This window comes from Cuculus canorus, chromosome 12 (assembly GCF_017976375.1).
Source record: "Cuculus canorus isolate bCucCan1 chromosome 12, bCucCan1.pri, whole genome shotgun sequence".
NCBI classification, from domain to species: Eukaryota; Metazoa; Chordata; class Aves; order Cuculiformes; family Cuculidae; genus Cuculus; species Cuculus canorus.
The window spans coordinates 12,312,171-12,332,741 of NC_071412.1; the positions used below are offsets into that span (position 1 = coordinate 12,312,171).

Here is a 20,571-nt window from a genome sequence, read left to right on the forward strand (position 1 = left end):
CTCATCCGCCCGTGGTTTAACCCCCTCAGGGATGGGGACTCCACCAACCCCCTGGGCAGCCTCTGCCACTGCCTGAGAACCCCTTCGGTGAAGAAATTTTTCCTAATGTCCAATCTGAACCTCCCCTGGCACAACCTGAGGATATTCCCTCTTATCCTATCACTTGGGAGACCAACAACCACCTCGCTACAACTCCCTTTCAGGCAGTTGTAGACACTGATGAGGACTCCCCTCAGCCTCCTTTTCTCCAGGCTAAAGTAGAGTTCCCTCAGCCGCTCCTCATGAGGATTGTTCTCCAGCCCTTTTTACCAGCTTCGTGGCGTGGTTTGGGTTGGAAAGGACCTTAAAGCACATGCAGTTCCACCCCCCTGCCCTGGGCAGGGGCACTTTCCACTGGATCAGGTTGCTCAAAGCCTCATCCAAACACATCCTGACTTCAAACTCCAGACACGATTGCCAAGTCCTTCATTTAAAAGGCCCAGAATGAGAAACTATGGAGCTAACGCCAGTTTCCTTACAATTAGGCAGCAGAGGCAGAAGGTTTATAAGGGAAAATAAGTACAGAAATGACATTTTACAGAAATAGCACATTATATGTGCATGGGAACCTTTAGGACGGATAGTAGGAAAGGGTTCTTCACTCAGAGCATGGTGGAGCTCCCTAAGGAAGCAGTCATGGTGCCAAGCCTAACAATATTCAAGAAGCATTTGAGCAATGTCCTCAGACACATGGTGTAAATTTTGGGGTTGTCCTATGCAGGGATAGGAGTTGGACTCGGTGATCCTTGTGGGTCCTTTCCAACTCGGGTCATTCTGTGATTATATGATTTTAACAGCGTTTTTCAGCCGTGAGGTGCAGTGATTGGCGTCAGTGTGGAAGAGGCTTTGGGAAAAGCTAGTCGAGCAGCCTGCTGTTCATTATACAGACCATAAAATTGAGCTACAGAGATTAAAGCAAACATGCAGTTGTCAAAATAAGACAGTAGAATCCAGGTGTTGACCTTGGGAGTCTTCATACCCAGAGTGTACAATCGCTTAATCATTTCTTAATTAGCAAACACAATTATCAAAGTAAAAGATTTGAAGGGAAAAGTACATGGTAATAACAGTAAGTGTGTACAGAAAGAAACTTACCTTTGAACTTACCATCCCAGAACACCGCTGTGACCTGGATGTGAGGTTTCAAGACAGTGCCACGAGTGCTTCATAGTGTCATAACATACTCCATTGACTGTCAGCACAGGGACCAAAACCCGCCTAAGCTTGTTCCTGCTTTCAAATGTTTTAAAAACAAAGTAAATTTCTATTTTCTTTCCTCAACAGGACTAAGTGAACTCAGCACCATACAGTGATGCTCTCAAAAAAGCAGCTGTCCCACAACCACACCTTACAGTGCATCAGTGGATTTCAGCACATTCTTATGAATTCTCTTGAAGCTCAGTACCTTCCACCACTACTCATGTCACCCTCAGCCCAGAGGCTTGGCTGTGCCATGGTCCAATGCCTACTTTGATGCAGCATTGCCTACTTTGATGCATGCCTGAGTTTTTCTGAGGAAATTATTAAGCTGTGAGAAAGCACATGAGCTAAAACTATGAAAGACAAGAAGCTAATGTCACAGAAGCACTGTTGTTGGGTTCACAGCACTTAGCTGGTGGAAGATTAAGTGAAAAGATACAGAAGGAAAGGAAAGCAGAGACTATGAAGATAACTCGGTGATGCTGAGGATCGGCCAGTACCAACAAATGGTAGAAACCAACTTTCTCCAGCATATTGGAAACTTCCTGGCCAGCTAAGACTCACCAGTTTTCTTATCCTGAGTGGTAAGCATATCACTGTTTAGCATAGTCATCTGTTAGTCTTAGCTATCTATTTTGCATATTAGCCGATAAATAATTACTTACATTGTGCGCATCCTGCTTGCAGTCTCTTTTTACATGGAAAAAGAAGCCTGAACAAAAGCAACCTGGTGATCATGATGCTCTCCTGCTAAAGTACTTTCTCTCTGCATAAAATTATTATGAACAGTTAAAAATGAAATAAAATAGTCTGTCTGTATACAGCAGTTAGTTTCTGCTAATACTGCAAGACAACCAGAACTGAAATTATAACAGCCACTGAACAGTTTGGCTACATTTAAATTATATACTACATCATTTTTTTTCCATTATTGCTAAGCACTGGATATGCACTGATAGTATCAGTTACAGAGGATCTCATATAAATAAGGCAGTGACAAAAAACTATCTAACACTTTCTATCCAAAAAGTGGATTGCCATTACGTTTTTCCATTTGCCATTTCTATGGAGTTTGTTATAGAAGCAGCATCAGTCCACAGGGAAGAGTGAGCTTTAAACTGAAATGTTTGTTTCCTCTGTTTTTGTGACACTGCATTCCATCTATCTGAAGACTAGCTTTGGCCTTTCCTGAGGATCATTTATTTTATTAGGATGGAAAAGAAATACAGTGTTAGATCCTGAAATTTCTATTTCAAGTCCCATTACAGTTTAATGTTAAATAGCATAACAGCTTGATTTCTCCCTCCTCTCATTAAATGTTGAACAGCTGAGATAAAAATTGGAATATATTAAACACTGCTACTTAATAGTTTAAAACATCGGTCAGTGCCTGCCAATAACAAGAAATCTGTATGTAAGTAATCATAAAAAGATAAAAATTAAAAGACTGTTTCTAAATGAGGGGCCACATTCAATTCTTGTTACTGTCAGTACTAAAAAGGTATTCAAGCAGTGTTCTGGCAGTTCTGCAATGTGGCCAGAATGCATCTGCAGAAAATATGTTTTTCTCTTAGTCAGCAGTTCACGTATTTTTTAAGTGTATCAGACAACTGTACAGAAAGATATTCAAGGTGATAACCAGGGCTTTCATAGCTGAGTTGCTTCCATCTCTTCTTTACCTCAAGCTGAGTGCCATGCCAGTCACATTTGTGTATAGCAAGAACAAAAACAACCAGTGTTTAGCTGAGTCAGCCGTGTCTGTGACTTGCCTTCAAATATTCTGGGCTTGGTTTCTTAATTATAGGTGGGGAGATTTATGTGCACAGATCTCAAATATCCAGTGACTTGGATATCTATTGTTATAGGCACATCCACACAAGTGCTAATGATAAAGTTATAATCATGTTTTCAGAAAAAAAAAAATCAATATTACTTTCAACTTCAGCTGAAGAAAAAGGTTCAGTTCTGAAAATAATTCTCAGGAGAATTTTAGCCTATCCAGAAGATTTTATTATTCTTTTTTGAAGCTACCATATCCTTCATTTTCTGCCTGTTACAGAAACATAGTGCAACTGCAAAACATGCGTTATTCCTCCAAGTATATCACACGCATAAAGCCTGGGAACAGAAGCAATCAACTAAATCAGTGCAAAAAGTAATTTGAGTGCACTTCATATTCCTGTTTATTCAGATCATGAGCATTCTTCCCAAGTTTGCACATGCGTATAACAACATGGGAAGGAAATCAGCAAACCTCTATGGAAAGGGACTAAATTAACCATTGAAGGCAATGCTTAATTGACAAGTCATTAAAAAGTGTTTTGAGGTTTTTGTTTCTAGCAGCTTCTTCATGAACAATTAGAGAAATAATCTGCCTTGGTCTCTGTTTTTTTCTACTCCCTTTTGCCAGTTGGGAACACTTTGAAAACTCGTACAGCAGTGCAAATAGATAATATCAATTGTTTCAGAGTCTATGGGTCCAACATACTTACATCTACACTATGCAAGAATATCTAATAAAATGCCTACTATTTTACCACACTCAAGCAATACCATTCGTAGACGTCTATAAAGCATCTATGGTGTCCCAAACAAAACACTTATGTAATTTCTCATGCAGGAAATTAATTAAGCAATTATAGACCTTAAATATTGTTTTAGTCCTTGTATAGGCTTTGTTCATTAGACCACCCTGTATTAGATTATTTTTTACAATTAATAATATCTATTAAGCGTTGTGGATTTTTTTTTTAAAAGACACAAATCGGGACTAATTATGAGAAGTCTGGTGTGTCTTTGTCCTGTTGAGTATCATAGGAGTAGTTTTACCAACTGGTCATACAGAAAAATTAATTGATAAAAATTTTAATTGACATAGGAGAATTAAACTGTAGAGTTTTAGATTGAATTCACTGATGTCAGTGGCAGATTTTGCCTCTTTTAAAACTGCAGAGTTCCGCGTTTGCTATATTAGCTGCTTCTTCAGCATCAGTAGCCTGCAAAAGTTAGTTCTGCAAGTGGTATTAGTCAGAGGAAGAAATGGATAGTGGAATCAGGGTCTTTTTATTAAAAGAATCAACAATTTTTTTTTCTGTCTCGGCACAGGAGGATTTAAATGACAAACACAGCTCACAGCTCCAAACCCCATCCAGCCACCACCAAGAAATTTCTTCAGAGATTTTTTTTTTCCATAAGGTCTCACAATTACCAGCTCTCTTGAGATTATGTAGTGGCTTTCTATTCTTAGCATCTTTCTCCCTCTCTCTCACATGCACACACATACACTTCCTACTCAAAACAAGACCCAGTGAAACCCTCTGCCCACATAGTTATAATTCCCAAGAGAACTTTCATATGCTTTTGTTTTGGGCAGTGACAATGTGCATATGTTTTGATTTCAGGACCCCTGATGATCCTAATGCTTCAGTTTAATGAAGACAGAGTAGCTATTATACTCGCTAGTTTCAGCAAGCTGTAACGCAGCTTCCAGAGTTCCTTTGACCTTGCAAATTGGAGTGAGATTTTTTGTTTAACGTGTTGCCTGTTTAACGATATTACTGAGGAAATATTTTGGTTTAGCAAATATAAACATTTTCCTGTCAGTGTTTGGCTTTAAAAGTGTAAGGTGCTTGGACTCTATAAAGAGCATAATATAAAGATCAAGATTAGTAAATTTGATAACTACTGTGAAAAGGAACAGCAAAGTAACCCCCAAGTTTTTTAAGTCACTAAGAAAAAGCCTAAGAACAGTGGAAATGGACAGATATGTTATTATGGTTAGGTCATTGCTCGCTATTTAAGTGAACTGTAACTGTGCTAAAAATAGAATATCCATATAATAAAATTGATTCAATTAATTTTCTGTTTACTTGTACGTAAACAGGTTTCTGAAGAAAAATATTGCTGGATGTTTTGCAAGAAGTTTCTTTAAGCCTTTCCTTTTCTTCCTAAATACTATTGCATGCCTGAAGAAAGGAAAAGCAGTTTGGGGCAGTCCCAGTCAGTCAGCTGGTCAGTCAGGCTTCTGTCTTTAATACAGAGACATAACAATTTTTGTTTCAAAAGTTGCATGACCCCCAAGTCATCCCTGTCACCTGAATCCAGACACATTACAGTTTGAAGAAAAAAGGTGCCCCAGATGAAGAAGTTTGCCACAAATACGTGACTTCTAATACTGTTTGGAGCTGAAAGACAACAAGAAGTCTCCTTCTGGAGCATAGATTTCATGGATTCAAGTTCCAACACTGTGGTTGTAACTGGTAAGATTTTTATTTTACTCTTCTTTTAGTTAGAAATGATATGCACACATGCTTGATCTTTGTCGTAAACAGTTCCTCGGATGGCAAAACAGTAGCAAATGGTCATACGAGCAATTCCAAATGGAAAATAAGTTGCTGCTGTGCCTTCCTAAGAAAATCAGATGCATGTTGCAGGAAACAGACTGCAGTCTGCCCTCTTTACTGCCATCCAGTGTGGTTTGTTGTTCATTCTCTCCATGTTTTAATCTTTGTTGACATTCTCTCTGATCCAAACCACATAGCTCAAGGCAGTGCAGGCTAGTGTGAGATAAAGCTTACCCAAAAGAAGCTCTGAAGCAAGAAGACCAGGTTGCATCACAATGTCACATAGTCAGCATCCAGAATTAGAGCAACACATGGCAAGCTTCAGGGTCTCAGTTTCATAGCAAGGTAAGGGAGACTTAAACCGGAGATGCTGCCTCATCACTGCTAAACTAGACCATTAAATTTAAATATACCAAAGGAGCATGCCTGAACATGCAGCATAAGGGACCAAATTTGGAGTTTCTCTTGCTGGCTACAGCTACTGCTGAATCACAGTGGGAGAACCATCAGCTAGAGACTTGCGAGCTTTAGAAGGTTAAAGCTCTTAAGGAATGCTGCTACTTACAATTCCTCTTGTTGCCACTGGCTCATCTAAAGGCAATCATTACACATACCTTGACATGTGAGTTGCTGGATAATTTTCCACTGCAGGTCATCTGAGGACATAAGAATGAGGTTGAAGCTACATCAAAGAGATTTGCATCTTGCTGTTTTCAATTAAACACTTTTTGTTTTTTTTTTTACAATAGCTGCAAGATGAGCAGAACTCGTTTGTCTTGCTCTAGACATAACTGCAGTGAAACTGAATGGAAGTGCAGAAGAGAGCAAGAGGTATTTGCTAACCTCTTAAAAGGCTGACAGTCTGGTTCTCTTCCATGATATTTATGGCACATAGCCTTGATGGGCACACTTCTTAGCACCTTATTAGATTTTTCCTTCCCTTAAATAGCAATTTAGGTGCAGCAGTTTACTTGCTGAAATGGTTTTAGACTAGTGTGTCCTCTTAAAGACACAGGTGCATCTTTAAACTATTACAGAGATTATCACAGCATGCCTCTGTCACGTTTTCACCTGCTCATGATATAAACCTGCTGGCAGCGAGCTGAGTTTATTATATAGTCCTTAATAATAATCAGCCAGTAAGCTTCCCAAGTTGTTGCAAGTGTCTCAGTAGTGTAGAACACACTTACATTTGGTCATTTCTTTTCATAGGGCAATTTTTATCCTAAGCAATAGTTTTCTTATGGCCACCATTGAGATGCATTAATTTTAAGCTATTTAATTACTTTACTGTAATTCTACAGCTCTGCACACAAAGACGCTCAGCAATTGCAGCATTAAAAAGGAGGAGACATCACCCTAATTTTGCTCCGGAAGCGGAGTGGGACTAGTGAGGTTTTATGTTCCCTGTTAATGTGAAGTGAGTACTCTTTCCCTTGTTCCCTCCCCATACTACATACTTAAAACTGGGGAAAACATTGTCAAAAACATTAGCACCATCAGGCTTTTCATAATATTAAAGAGAACAGACTGAGCATTTATGAAATAAGCATTAACAAATTAAGAAATGCTCAAAGTCTAGCGTTAATTAAGCTGTCATAAGCCTGCATTTAGACTTAATTGTCCCCACATACAAGTACCTTTCATTCTGCAAAATAGCAATCATATGCTGTCAAGTACTTATTTGTCCATTTAAGGATTTTTAAATATTTAAGAGTTACAGCATTAAAATCATTTCAGAAACTCATTTTCCTGCCACCCAGTATCTAAGACTTGGCAACATTCTGGATTGAGAACAGTAATTGAGATTAATAAAGACAGAGTTTTCATGAGAAAATGTCCATCTAGCTCAAAGTGAGGTTTTTTTTAAATTAAAGTCTTTCACAAAACAAAGATTGCATAAAATTAAATGTAGTACTTTGGATTCAAAGGGCCCTTTTCCCCTTCCTCCTCTCTTTTCCTGTGGGGAAAAAGTAAAGGAGGAGATTTTGCCCAGCACCGCAAAAGGCACATTTTCCCTGGCAAAAAAACTTAAGTTTTCATCACTTGGGATTAAAAAAAATTTACAAATTAAATAAAATGTTACTCTTTCAAACGTTTCCATTAAATATGTTTATCTTTATCTTAATCGAATTTAACAATAAAAATGGTACATTGGCTGTGACCTGGCAGTATTTAACATAAGCTCTTTTAGTAGTGGTATTTCTGTGGATGATGATCCATGTCCAAAATAGTCATTTATGTGATCTCTTCTATTGACTCCAGTACATTTACCAGCTTCAGTTAAGATTATCTCATAAGCCTTGACATGAATGAAGATTGCAGGACTAGTTCTTGTATCAGTGCATATAAAAACTGAAAGTCCCATTCCTTTAAGTGTTATAAAGGCTAAATCCTAACTAAAAAATCAACCTCCATAATTAAAAATATGAAGATAAAGAACCAAACGTGCATACCTGTCAACACATTAACTACAAATGCAGAGCAAGCATTAAGGTTAAAATCACCTTTCTTTCTTTTCAGGTTTTGGTCCCTTTAGACAATACCTGGTTAATTCTAGCTGGGAAGCAGTGAAGGTAAGCATAAAAAAGAGGGAGAGAAGTGTTTTATTTTGGGTGATCCCAATACAAACTATTTTCAGGCTTGCTATTCTCTTCAAAAAAAGTTATTTCTCATGAGTCATTAAACAGAATTATGCCTCATGCAGCTGACTCCCAACATGTAAGAAAAAAAGATAATTAAGAGGTGATACATTATTTTGTTTGCAAGATTTTTTGGTGCTATTTAAGCACTTTCCAAAATATTAGTCTTTATTTTTAAAAAAGGTATTTTTTTACCTAGGATGCCTACTTGTCTTCGATATACAGATCATCTCATGCCACAACTCATTTTATAGTGTCTGTGCGAGGTGGTTTTCTTCTCATATGCATGTAGCCTATTGAGTTCTTATTGCCTACTTCAAGAACACAAAACCTAAAGCATGCCAGTTCTAAGTTTTTATCTCAGCTTTAGTTTCTGCTTTCACATGACAATGAAGTCTACAATTAAAATTGAAAAAAGGTCATTCAGATTTCTTCCCCATCCATAAACCTTGATTAGCAGTAACAGGTCTAAGATAAAGTCTTGAAAATTCCTGCTTATTTCCTAAATTTGCATATTAGAATAAATTTAGCTGGGTAATATAAACAGGTGGTTTGGATACCTGGATTTTAGCGTAAACTTTTGTGTTACAGTTTATTTTCAAACTATCGTTTATGTGAATACCTTGAGACACACCAAAATTTTCCAGAAATAGGAATTTTTCAAGATTACTCATTTTTAAATATTATCTAAGTTTTAAGAATAATATAACTTTTATGACTTAAATATTACTTACAAAATAAAAACCTAACCATTCTATGTACGAGTATGTCTGCTACAATTAAATATTTTACTAGGTTAGTACTTTAGTACTGTAGCTACATTAGTATTGTAGCTCAAACTAAAGCCTGAGAAGTCAAAGTATGTATGTATATATGTATATATGTAAAACTGAAAGCAAGACCTGTAAGACAAACTGAGGGGACTGTGTTCTATTCTGAAGACTGAAATATGCCCATAAATATTTAAATTCTTCACTGAAATGAAAAGGTAGCTATAAGAAAGTATCAGCAGTGACAGAAAGATGACTCTACAGGACTATAACCATATTACAAGTTGGTGACAGCTACTGAAGATCTGTCTTGAAGATGAAGAGTAGTCAAGCCAAGATGATTGACAAACAACGAGCTAGTACATTTTTCCAAGGACCAAAGCTATAGCAACTCCACCAACCCCTGTTTTCTATTCTGGCTTTGTTGGATGACAAATGTTGAGTGCAACTTGATGTTTAGTAGAATAAATGTATTACCCACCAAAGTAATGAGGGATGTTATCCCTGTAGGCTAACAAGAAACAAAAATACTTCAGTTATACCTTTCCACACCTCGATCATAATAGGAGACCCATAAATTATCTTAACTCCAACTTCACACGTGCCCTAAACTACAAATATTTTGGAGCTGACAATGTTCTTGTTCATGATTTCCTGATTCGTAGTGGTTCTAATTTTGGGTGCAAGATCATACTCTTCTGGCTGAAAAGAAAACATGTTCCATATCTGCAAGCAAAACAGCCTGAAGTGAGAATGCACAAATTAGTCTTCTGTAACAATGCTACGTGCTGGCTATGCTGGGAAGTTACATAACAGGGGCTACAGCATTCCATAATGAAACAGAGGCCAGATCTTATGTATGGAGTAAAACAAATCCATTTTGCTCCAATGTGACACCTGTGTGAAATTAGTTTGTATTCATAGTGGAGATGCTGCTTTGGTTTCCTATTCCGTGGCAAAGGTGGTTAATCCAGACAATTCAGGGAAATTTGCTGTAAATCTGGATGTAGTTGGAATTTTGATAGGCTTCTCCATGCTAAATAGCAATCTTATCATATTGTTCCATTGGCCTTGTTCACAAGAGTAGCCCTATTGGTCTTCAGGAAGCTTATGCACGTAGATTTAATATAGCAAAATGTAGTATTTACATCTGGAAGTGATCCTGTCTTGGCATGGGGTTCCTGCATGGATCACTAAAGTGACATAAATCCCTCCTGCTCAGTCTTTTTCCGGAGAACCAAGCAAGAGTACACTAAAAGTCATCCTCAAGAAAGTATTGAGCAGCCAGATCAGGCTTAACGCCTTTGTAGCATTATCCACAACTGTCCTAACAATTACCTCAAAATGAACATGGTTCTTAACCAAGAGCCTGGATGTAATGGCACTCTCAGCAATGTTGTAATGGTGATACATGTAATCTTAAGAGTTCACATCCCAGAAGGGCCCTTATACCAAAATTCTCAAAGCATAGCCTTCCCCTCCGTGCTTTTTAAAATGGAGTCTTTGTCAAAGAGCTATGGCTTTACTTCTGTGAGCGATACTTGCTCCTAAGTACAACTGCTTCCTTAAAATCCCTGTTACCAGCTTCTCTGTAAGATGCCATTGCATTCTGCCTTTCTGATGGGGTCAGTGGTTTTCCTGTACATCTTTTCTTGTCATAGGGAGGCTCACAGATTGATCCAGGAAGCACATAGCCCATTCCAATAGTTGCGTCCCTTCTATGCCTTCATTAAGCAGGCACTCAGAAAAAAACGGTTGTGTGATATCATTTCTCATACAAATTAACCATTCATTACTACCTTTTTGGTGAAACAGCCAATTCCCATTTTCTGAAATCCCCAGGAATCAGATGAGAAATGCTGATAAAACTCTCCAAATCTCTGTTTCTGCTGGTTTAGGAAGAATATTTATTCAGAATTCTTTGATTTCTTATTAATAGTATGTCACAGCGCATTGTCCCGCATTGCCCGTTTTATAATATGAAAACACCATTTTCCAAGAGTACCACTCTGTTGTTTTTGCATGAACCCAAGTTCTCATTGCAGCACAAGACAACTTACACACAAGGCATTCATCAGCGCAGTGTCCACAGAGTTCTCATTCTTCAGCAAGTACTCCTCAAGTGTTCAGGGACAAAGATAGTCAAATGGATCTGAAAGTGCAGGTGAACCTGTCAATTCAGGGTCACTGAGAAAAGCTTCAGAGCTTTTATAGCCAGTGTCACATGGCCCAACCTGGTTGTCTAGCACTAGGAATACAGCTTCTCATTTAGAAACCTGCCTCGCTAAGTTTTTCATGGTTCTCATACCTCCATTTACCTGAAATACCCTCCTAAAATATGCATAAAAGCTCCACTAGCAGCATTTTTAACTCTTGAAGTGCAGGATATTCTCTCTAAAGGAAAACACCACCAAGTATTTACTCTACATTTGCTGACAGATCATATTGTATTACCACAATGTGTTAGTTCTTCAGCACCACGTGGGACCTTCAGAATCCCAGATCCCCTGAATTATTTATTCCATATTTCAGATTGATGGTCTTGTCAAATAACCCTCTATCTGACCCTGGTTTTGCGTCTCCTCCAGAAACTCCCGTCTGGCACTTGGCAGCTAAATAACCTATCAGGGCAGACTACCATCAAGGTCAAAGTCCCCAGTTAATAGGGCACAAATGTAAGCTGAGTGACAACATTCATAGTAATTAAACTGTTAGTGCAAAGAACAGGTCACATTTCCAACTGCTCCTGGGAACTATGTTTGCTATCGGGAGATGAGGATCAGATCTCCAAGTGCAGTTTTTCATCCTGCCACTGACCATGTGGTCTTTGGAAATTTGTCATTTAATCCCTCTGTCTCTCTCCCTCTCTGCTTTAGTACCATCATCTGTGAAACTAAGAAGACATTGCTATTTAATTCCTTCATTTCTGTTCTGGAACTTTCTTACAATCCCTAAAGCTTTAACAAGGTATCTGCAGGACTGAAAAAAAAAACCACACCAAAAAACACCAAACCAAAAAAATTCTGTTTGCAACATAACTTGCAGACTGACAGGGCCACCTGATATCTTCTGGGTTTCTTTCCACAGCAACACAAGCCCTTCTAAATGAGGTTCACAAAATTAACACAGGGAGCCCCCCGTCTCCCTGCCTCTTCCTGGCAATCCAGACCAGTGAAATCTCAGGCAAACTGAAATTTTCTGGAGTTTTCTAAAAGTTCAGGATGCTTCTAACACTCAGTGTGATACACAACCAGTACACCTGAGCTAAACCCTTCTGTGCAAATCACATCTCTTTGGGGAAGGCTGCGAAACAACATGGGCCAGAACTCCAGTGCACCAGGACTATGACCACAACTCACCAACAACTCGAGGTCATCAGCTGATAATGCTGTATTTCATTCCCTTTTAGATGAACTTCCCAGCTAAGAATCTTCATGCTTTCTTTTGAACCACTTTTGCCACAAAGAAGTCCTCCAAAACTTTAGTTTTCCTTTGAAGTTTCCTTTACTGTTGAAACAACAAAAGATGGGCACTTGTTTACTGAACCAACTCACCACCGTGAACTCTAGTTTTCAGATGCAGTCATTCTCCTTAACCATCCTCAGTCTCTCACCTTGAAGGCAAAAATGGTTTTGGTTAAGGCCGAGACGTGGCTGAGACAATGAACAACCTTTTCTTTATTCCATGTTTGCACAACATCTGGTTTAATGGGGTATAAGCCCGCGGTTAGGATTCTTAGACAACAAAGTAATATGCGTTACTGACAACACGCTGAAATTTCTTAGGACATAGCAATATCTTCTTTTGGCACAAATTCACAGACCTTTGCTAATGGCCAGCTTCTGGTTTTGTCCTGCACAAATACATTTCAGCATGTTTCTCCCATGACAAATGCTGACAACAGGATGTCAATGCAGAGAGCATGAGAGGAGAACAGCCTGACAACTCATTTTGGGTCTCCACCATCTTTACCAAAGTTACGGGTAGTCGAATCCACTAAGCCTCACAGATAAAAAAAAAAAGAATCTCATTAAATATTAAAATTAAAGATGCTTTAGAAAAGAAAATGCTAATTGTGAACCAGCTGGGGTTTTCTTTTTTGGAAGCTAAGACACAGCACAGCATTCTTAAGTAAGATGATGCAATGGTCTATCAAAGAGAGAGGTCAGCACCCAGAGGAAAAAAGGCTGGCACTGTTCTCTGAATGTGTTTACTTCCCTGCAGGCATTGTTTCCTTGCTTGTGTCAAATAGTTTATTGAGCACAGCTAATCAATGTTTCCGCTGACAAGAAAATTGGAACAGTTTATAGAGGAAGGCAGTGTTGAAGGGCAAAATTCCCAGTTAGTACGGCATAGAACTGTGGGCCTCATCCGCCCGAGTATCCTTAGTGAGAAATGAAAGCTTGAGAAGACAATGATGTGTAATAAAAAGTTAGAGGTTTCTTGGGCTAGTCACATACCTCTGCTGCCGACTTTTTGCCCGTGCTACCCGTTGGAAATGTCATCGGTAGCCTGCTTTGGTAGACTGGGATGAAACAGGAACTGTCGACCACCATTTTACTTCTCTGGAACAAAACTTTCAACCTCCGATGCATTCCCCCTGCATCCTGCCATTGCAGCAGGCTGTCTTCTGCTTGGAGGATCATGCCTTGTTTGTTAGCCCTGTTCCACAGACAACATAATTTCAACTCATTTCCACATGACATTTGTTCTCCAGACCATCTTCCAACCATCTGGACAATCTGCTGCTTTGAAGGCTGCCTTTGTTCCTTTCACCTCAATCCTCAGCATAATTTTTGTTTCCTTTGGGAAGTGGTCCCGTGTGGAACTTCAGCTCTACATAAATGACAGGAAATAACATCCCAGTAACCGACCTTTCCATTTAGTGGGGAAGCATATTTTAGACCAACAAAGCAATTAAAGACATTCTAAATGTGACCTTCCTCATGCTGACAGTCCCCTCCAGCAGATCAGGTGGCACCTGAGTGGACAGCTAATGTGAATTCTCCGTAGTTTGTATCTCTCAGTAATGCAGGTTTCTCCGCTATATTTTTCAGAGGAATAGCTCTTACATATATCGATGCTTATTTAATTGCTTTTAACTGTGGACCCTTTCCGAGAGCTCCTGTATTTCATGGTTCCCTGTGGACCAGTCCCTAGGCAAAAACCACTCCCACCCATTGGAGACTGAGCATCCCTTTGGAAAACACAACAATGGCTCAACATGGACATGACATGAGGAAATTGGTGAGCACATTTCAGTCTCTTTCATTCAAAAAAGGGAGAGCCACTACAAGGCTACTGAGTCTCACTGCAGACCAGCATTTAGGAACCACGGGCTTAGACAGCTTTGACATTGCTCTTTGGTCAGTGTTTTCTCAGTTGGATCAGTCTGATTTCTTTATCACAGTCTGAGAAATCCAGTGCTTTTACAAGTCCACAGTGGTTTCTTTGTAAACACAGGAGCTGTCCAAGAGAGGCCTTGGTAAAAACATCAATCTCCGTATCATGCAGCTGCCGGTGGTTTACCAAAAAGCAAAAGAAAAAGTCTTCATGATATGGACAACTCTTCAGCCATGGGTGAGTAAGTAGAAAGTTACACAATTTCCCCCCACCTCCCCTTCATTTATGAATATTATTATACTGAGTGGATCTTAAAACAGATCTCCCAAAGAGTGTTGTACAATGTGTGCATCAGACAATGCTGAAAAGTGGCAATTAAAGCTGTGATAAAGGCTTCAGACTGAAAGTTGAGGCACATAGTCATTTGGATGCTGTTTTAAGCCTGTGCCTAAGTTACTTAAGCAGCGTAACTGTCTGCTGAACAAGGAAAAAAGAAACATCCATTGTAAACTAGACAAAGATACCATAGCTCTGAAGTCCTGAGCTGACTGCATGCAACACAAACAAACTGAAGTGATATTTTTTCCTCATTTATAATCTCTTATCAAGGGTTTTTTTTAGGCATGAGCTACAGCAAGACTACCTACCTCGAAGCTGGTATTTCACACAATGCTTGGCACTATTGCGTTACATGTTTTTAAAAAACAGGTCTCATTTTTAATTTCCTGTTATTCACTCTGGTGGGAAAAAAACCAGCTCACTGTTCACGTTGGGCTGGCATCATCCGCCAAAGCAATCATCATCCTTGAGCAGTGTGGGAAGAACAAAGGCTACCAAGAGATGGATGCCTGTGGTTTTCACCCAGAAGGTGGCTGTTGCATGCTAGATGGCCCGGAAAAGATCGAATCTACAATTAATATGAAGACTCTCTGGAAAAACATTTCAGTGGAAGGGATTGATATAATCTTTTCCAGAGATGCGGGAAGGTAAATATTGCATATTGGGGTCTCACATTAAAAGCAGAAGTAGCTCAGTCAGCTCATTTAACCTTGAAGAATCTTTGCAATGACTTTTCCTCCACCCAAAATCCCTTTGAAGCAAAGTCTTCAGAGGGGCACAAGTTTGGAACTGGGATAAATTTAAATTTTATGTTCAGCAGCCTTCATGAAAAACAACAGCCAGTAGATATTTTTCCATGGATTTGTAAATTCCAAAAGAAACAAGTTTCAACATAGCATACCCTGTGATTAACAACCCCAGTAAACCTGAGCTATTAAGAGAGTCTGAAAGCAATACTGACTGGTAGCAGATTTTAATCTATTTTTCCCAACTGGGAGGGATACAAAATGAAATACGTACACCAAAGAACGGAGCAATTACAGGTACCTTTAGAACAATGCCTGCGATCTCACTACATTTCCGTAGTACTGAAGCAATTTTCGCTGACAGTAGTCTTCATTTAAAAAGAAAACACAGAAACCAGAATATTATCTCATTCTTAAAAAATAAAAATCAGCTCATTTTGTCCGCACTTTGAGGATTTGGACCTGCAAGTTAAAAATTAATGGAAAAAAAACCTCTCCAGATGGTGAGTGTATGACTTATACCAAAACCTGTATTACACGGCTGTAGTTCCAGTCGGCTGCATTACTGTTCCTGTCTCACACAGAAGCCTAGAAAAGAATGCACATCTTGTGATTTTTTTATTTAAAGTTCCTTCTGGGTGGGTGTCTGAGAATCCAAACCATCAGATAAGGAACATTTGTTTCTCAGACTTGGTTTATTTCAGCATTTCCTTTATTGACTAAGGAAATATGGTTTTAATACTTTCATAAACCAGATCTGGTTTGGCTAGTTTACGAATATTTAAATTTAATCAAACTTAACTGTTCCTTAATTCAGGTTTCAGGTTTTGTTTTGCTCTTAATATTGCAGGTATATCTGCGATTACACCTACTATGCTTCTTTGTATTATGGAAATGGAAGAGCAGCTTTCATCCATGTGCCCCCACTATCCAAATCAGTAACAGCAGACTTTCTAGGAAAAGCATTACAGACAATTATCTTAGAAATGTTAAAACAGTGTAGAGAAGAAAGAGAGTAGGGTGGATCACGTAAGATAAAAATTAGGATTTCTTAGAATGCAATTTAAAAAAAGTAATTCTAAAAATTATTTTAAACCCCTACATAAAGGATTTTATATTTTGTGTTATTTTCAGTGAAGTTTCCTCACAACCCCTAAACAACTGTTTAGATCTCTTTGGCATAAAAAGCTTGAGCGAAAGCACAAATGATTAGCAGTCTTGTTAGTAAGAATTATAAGGTTCCTTCAAATTTAAGAAAGTATGAAACTGGACTTGAAATGTTTTAGATGCTTAATCCTGGTTGCAGTGGTTAAAAGGACATTAATAAAGACTTACTGATCCAAACGGGATGCTTACAGCCATAGGGACATTCAGCATGGGATGGATGTAACAGAGGGCCCTTCAGCCCCCATCCAAGTCCAGAGGGATGGCTCAGCACTACAAAATGCCCACTTAAAAATGTAAATATGGGGGGGAGAGGGAACACACACACGTAGGGATCTGTTCTGTGGAGTTTTACAGTACTCTCTTAGTGAGCTGCTGTAGATGCCCGTTTCCACATCAGAAAGGGGCTGAGGACCCAGGGTGACTTAAAGCAAACAAAAGGCTGGAATCCAGCAGGAACTGTAATGCCATCAGTAATTAAGAGTTTCGACTGCTTGAAAACTCCACTTAACCCCACATTCTCAGTGCCTGTCCCAAAGGAAAACACTGCAGTTCTTCCGCAAAGCACAGCACAAAGACGCCGGTCTTCCAGTAGGACGGCATGGCTGTTCAGGGACCTGCACTTCGAAACCCAAAAGCCAGCTTGTCCAGAGAACAGCGATCACTGAAGCCCAGCGCTGTGGAATGTGTTATGGCACATGATATTACTCACAAGACAGGAACCAAAGGAGATCCCAAATTGTAAACCTTGGAATCAGACAGTGACAGATCACACCTCTGCATCCTTGGTGCCCTGCCCAGCTCCTCTGTGTCTCAAACACAGCTACAGACGGCAGCACAGCGCCATCAAAGCTGGGTATGACAGAGGCTTACAGCACATAGGGAACGTCGGCGCACGCTCTCCTTGATCATCTTGCCAGTACCATGGCAAAAGAGATAAAATTAGCAGGTGTTTTTCAAAACCAGTGACTACAACAGGACAGCAGCAGCTTAATGTGAACACCTGGGAATTCTCAAGGGAGACAAAAGCCTTTTCCTCAAGCATCACGTCAGTAAAAAGGACGACAAACCTAACCGCACCGGCAGCTGATGAAGCTTTGGGCCACCACTGTGCCTTGTTTCAGTCAATGCCTTGATGACGAGCATCAAGGAACGGGAAATGCCAAGACAATGCAAGTTGGCTTGCCACTGTCTTTTTGGATGACAATTGCAAATTGATAACCATGTGCTGGATGGCTGAATGTCTCATCTGGGGATTGCTGTAAGGGTAAATAAGCAGGTTTTCTTCAAATAAATAACAAACTTACCTGACTCAAGGGAACTACCTCCTGCAAAAGAGTACTCAACATCCCACTGAAAAAGGGTCCATGAGCTCAGTGTCACCGGATGAAAATACTTTTTATTTCAACCCAACATATTGGCAGTACTGACCTCTACCAAGAGTTATCCAGAGTAGCTCCATTAAATGCAGCCAAAAAGGGCAGAAGACAGATTTACTCTGAGTTTTCTAACCAGTACTTGCTTCATGTAAGGAGCAAAAAATTCAGAAACAGTCAAATGCATACAGAATTCTTTTATTTAACTTAAATCATGTAGTACTGAAACTACTAGAAAAAAGCAGAGTAAGAGAAACTAAAGGAGCCTTAGCTTCAGCCATTCAAAATAGACAAAGTTTCTTCTTTTCATAATGTAAAGAATCCCGAGTATATCGCAATAACAGGAATAAATTCTTACAACAGAATATACAAAAACATTTGAAATTTTTTTTTATCTACGGATTCATTTTAATATAAACACAGGAATTTCTTTAGGAATAATTTATACACAGCAAGTCTTTTTATGTAATAAATTGGCCATGTTATTTGTTTAATTTTCTCTTAAAAAAATTTAAACAAGAAAACTTGGAAAATGTTGTATTTGCAACTGCATCCATTCCTTAGCACTTTCTAGTTTAGTTTTTGTCCCAGAGGTAGACAAACTCTGGCCAATGCTTTCATCTCAAACCTCACTGGTTCAGAAAACAGAAGAGCTGATTTTTAAACAGTATCTAAATCCTCGTAACCCTTCCGCAATGTGGTCACTCAGAATCGGGGGGAGCGAGGGGGAAGGGATCTTCAACACTCTTAAATAAAAATAAATAGGGACCCTGCCTTGCTCATTTCAACAAAGCTTCAAATGGTGCTCAGCATCTCTAGAGGCTGCATACAAACTTTTAAAGTGATAAGAAATCTGCAAAGAATCTTCAACAGCAATTACGAAAACTGTCTTCCCTCTTTCTCTTACGCAGTCGTGTCCTTCCAACCACACGGCCACTGCCAAGCAGGTACTGCACATCACAGTGAGAGTGGGTAGCAGCAAGACCTGTTCTGTTTCCCTGACCAGTGAGGTTCTTGTAATCCACTATGGTGACTGCCCTAGACAGTAAAGTGAAACGACCAGTTAAGATGATCCCACCCCAACCAGAGGGCTCTGGAAGACCAGGATACTGAAGATACAGAACATTTCTCCAACTTCTTTATTCACTTGCTGTATAGTGGGACACAAAGCTTGGGCGGGTAGGGGGAGAGGGACACGCCATGAGTTGGCTAAGTTAGCGATCCTTTTTGGCATATTGTAAAGCTAGCTAGTAGACTGGTACCATCCAAAAACCTGATCACATACAGACACACCCATACACAGACACAGAAAAGTGCCCTTAAATTATAGTTTAGGCATTTATAAACTACAAACATTTTATAAAATTATTCTATGTACTTACAAAATGCAATGAAACATTTAATTAGTTCTTGTAAACCAGATCTTCGTCAACTGACTACCCGTAATCTACTGGACTTAAAAGCCCTATTGAAAATGCTAATAGATTACTAATCAACAGAAACGCATACAAAAGAAAAGATGAGCACACACACATATGCACACACGCAGACTCATTAAGAGTCCTAAGGTACTTGAAAAACAGACCAACTGCAAGCCGAGACCAATTCATAGCGACCGATGGTAACAACCGTTCAACTCCTGGTAATGGATTTACCACTCCAGCTGGGAAGGCCAGAGGTTTATTTACAAGTACCAGCGATCAGAATTGCGATACCTGAGCTCTGATGCTGTCCCACATACCAAGCTCAGGACACTACCTCAAACTTCTGCCAAGCCCTGTGTCTCTGCAAATACCCATTTCTGTGTCCTTTGTTTTCACGTGTCTCCGCATAAACTTGTCTCATTTCCGATTTAAGTGGCTGCACTCAATTTGAGAGACCGTTCATGGTCCCTGAGCAACCAGTTTTGGAACGAGGCGCCCTTTGAAGCCCTTCTGCCTGTTTATAGTTCTGTATCTTCAGCACCCCTGGCCACTAGTGTTATTTCTACACATCGTTCTTACAGTCTGCACAACTGCTCACGGGTTAAGTTGCAATATCTGGCTTTCATCACTGGTCAGTAAGGAGTGGATCCCTTGCACCTTCCTCCGCTGTTGTTCAGCCCAGTGAATAAATACACGGTTGACAAACAAAATAAGAAAAACAGGAAACAAGTGTTACTTGTACTAATGGAATGAAGAGGGTTTAAAAATATATATATCTATATAATAGATATACATATGCAGATATATATATATGTATATATAGATATATATGTATGGAGTTACACCAACAATAGGAGTGTTGTTCACTTTGACTCGGGTTGTACCAAACACCCCTCAGCAGTTCCCAGAGGACCTGACAGCAGTTCCATCTGGTGGCCAGTTGTCCTTGGCAAACTGGGCTTTCTTTCCTTTGTTTTTAAAAACCAAGAGGAGCATCAGTGTGAACACACCTAGAACCACACATCACTCAGAACCAGCTTATAAGAGCAGAGGCATCGCACTGAGACAGACTTGGTGCACGCAGGCTGGCCTCGTGGTTTCCATCACGCTCAGCTTCTGCGTCTAGCTTACTGCTCCCCCAAAAGAGCATTTTAATACCACACAGCTGACGCTTCTGTTTACAGC

At 39.5% G+C, this 20,571-nt stretch overlaps 1 protein-coding gene across 19 annotated transcripts; it reads left to right on the top strand.

The window, feature by feature from the left end:
* Positions 1–1,406: 1,406 nt before the first annotated feature.
* PGPEP1L (pyroglutamyl-peptidase I like) lies at positions 1,407–20,557 on the top strand. 19 transcript variants are annotated; one of them, XM_054078039.1, is made up of 8 exons: positions 1,409–1,823; positions 4,345–5,498; positions 6,887–7,002; positions 8,106–8,158; positions 14,148–14,241; positions 14,458–14,574; positions 15,046–15,323; positions 16,273–16,480. In XM_054078039.1, the coding sequence occupies exons 5-8, from the start codon at positions 14,209–14,211 to the stop codon at positions 16,439–16,441; spliced, it is 597 nt and encodes a 198-aa protein (XP_053934014.1). In that variant the 5' UTR covers positions 1,409–1,823; positions 4,345–5,498; positions 6,887–7,002; positions 8,106–8,158; positions 14,148–14,208; the 3' UTR covers positions 16,442–16,480. The 19 variants fall into 19 exon arrangements, 18 of the variants coding, with proteins under 18 accessions (XP_053934018.1, XP_053934019.1, XP_053934014.1 ...); XM_054078038.1 differs by having other exon boundaries at positions 1,410–1,823; positions 14,052–14,241; XM_054078045.1 differs by having other exon boundaries at positions 1,412–1,823; positions 14,052–14,241; positions 15,094–15,323.
* Positions 20,558–20,571: the final 14 nt, after the last annotated feature.

Excerpts from the sequence above, each read along its gene's own strand:
- PGPEP1L (XM_054078033.1), top strand. The coding sequence starts at position 5,465 with ATGGATTCAAGTTCCAACACTGTGGTTGTAACTG. Across the intron at positions 14,575-15,045 it reads GGACAACTCTTCAGCCATGG|GTCTCATTTTTAATTTCCTG; the intron begins GTGAGTAAGTAG and ends TTTAAAAAACAG. Across the intron at positions 15,324-16,272 it reads TTTTCCAGAGATGCGGGAAG|GTATATCTGCGATTACACCT; the intron begins GTAAATATTGCA and ends TTAATATTGCAG.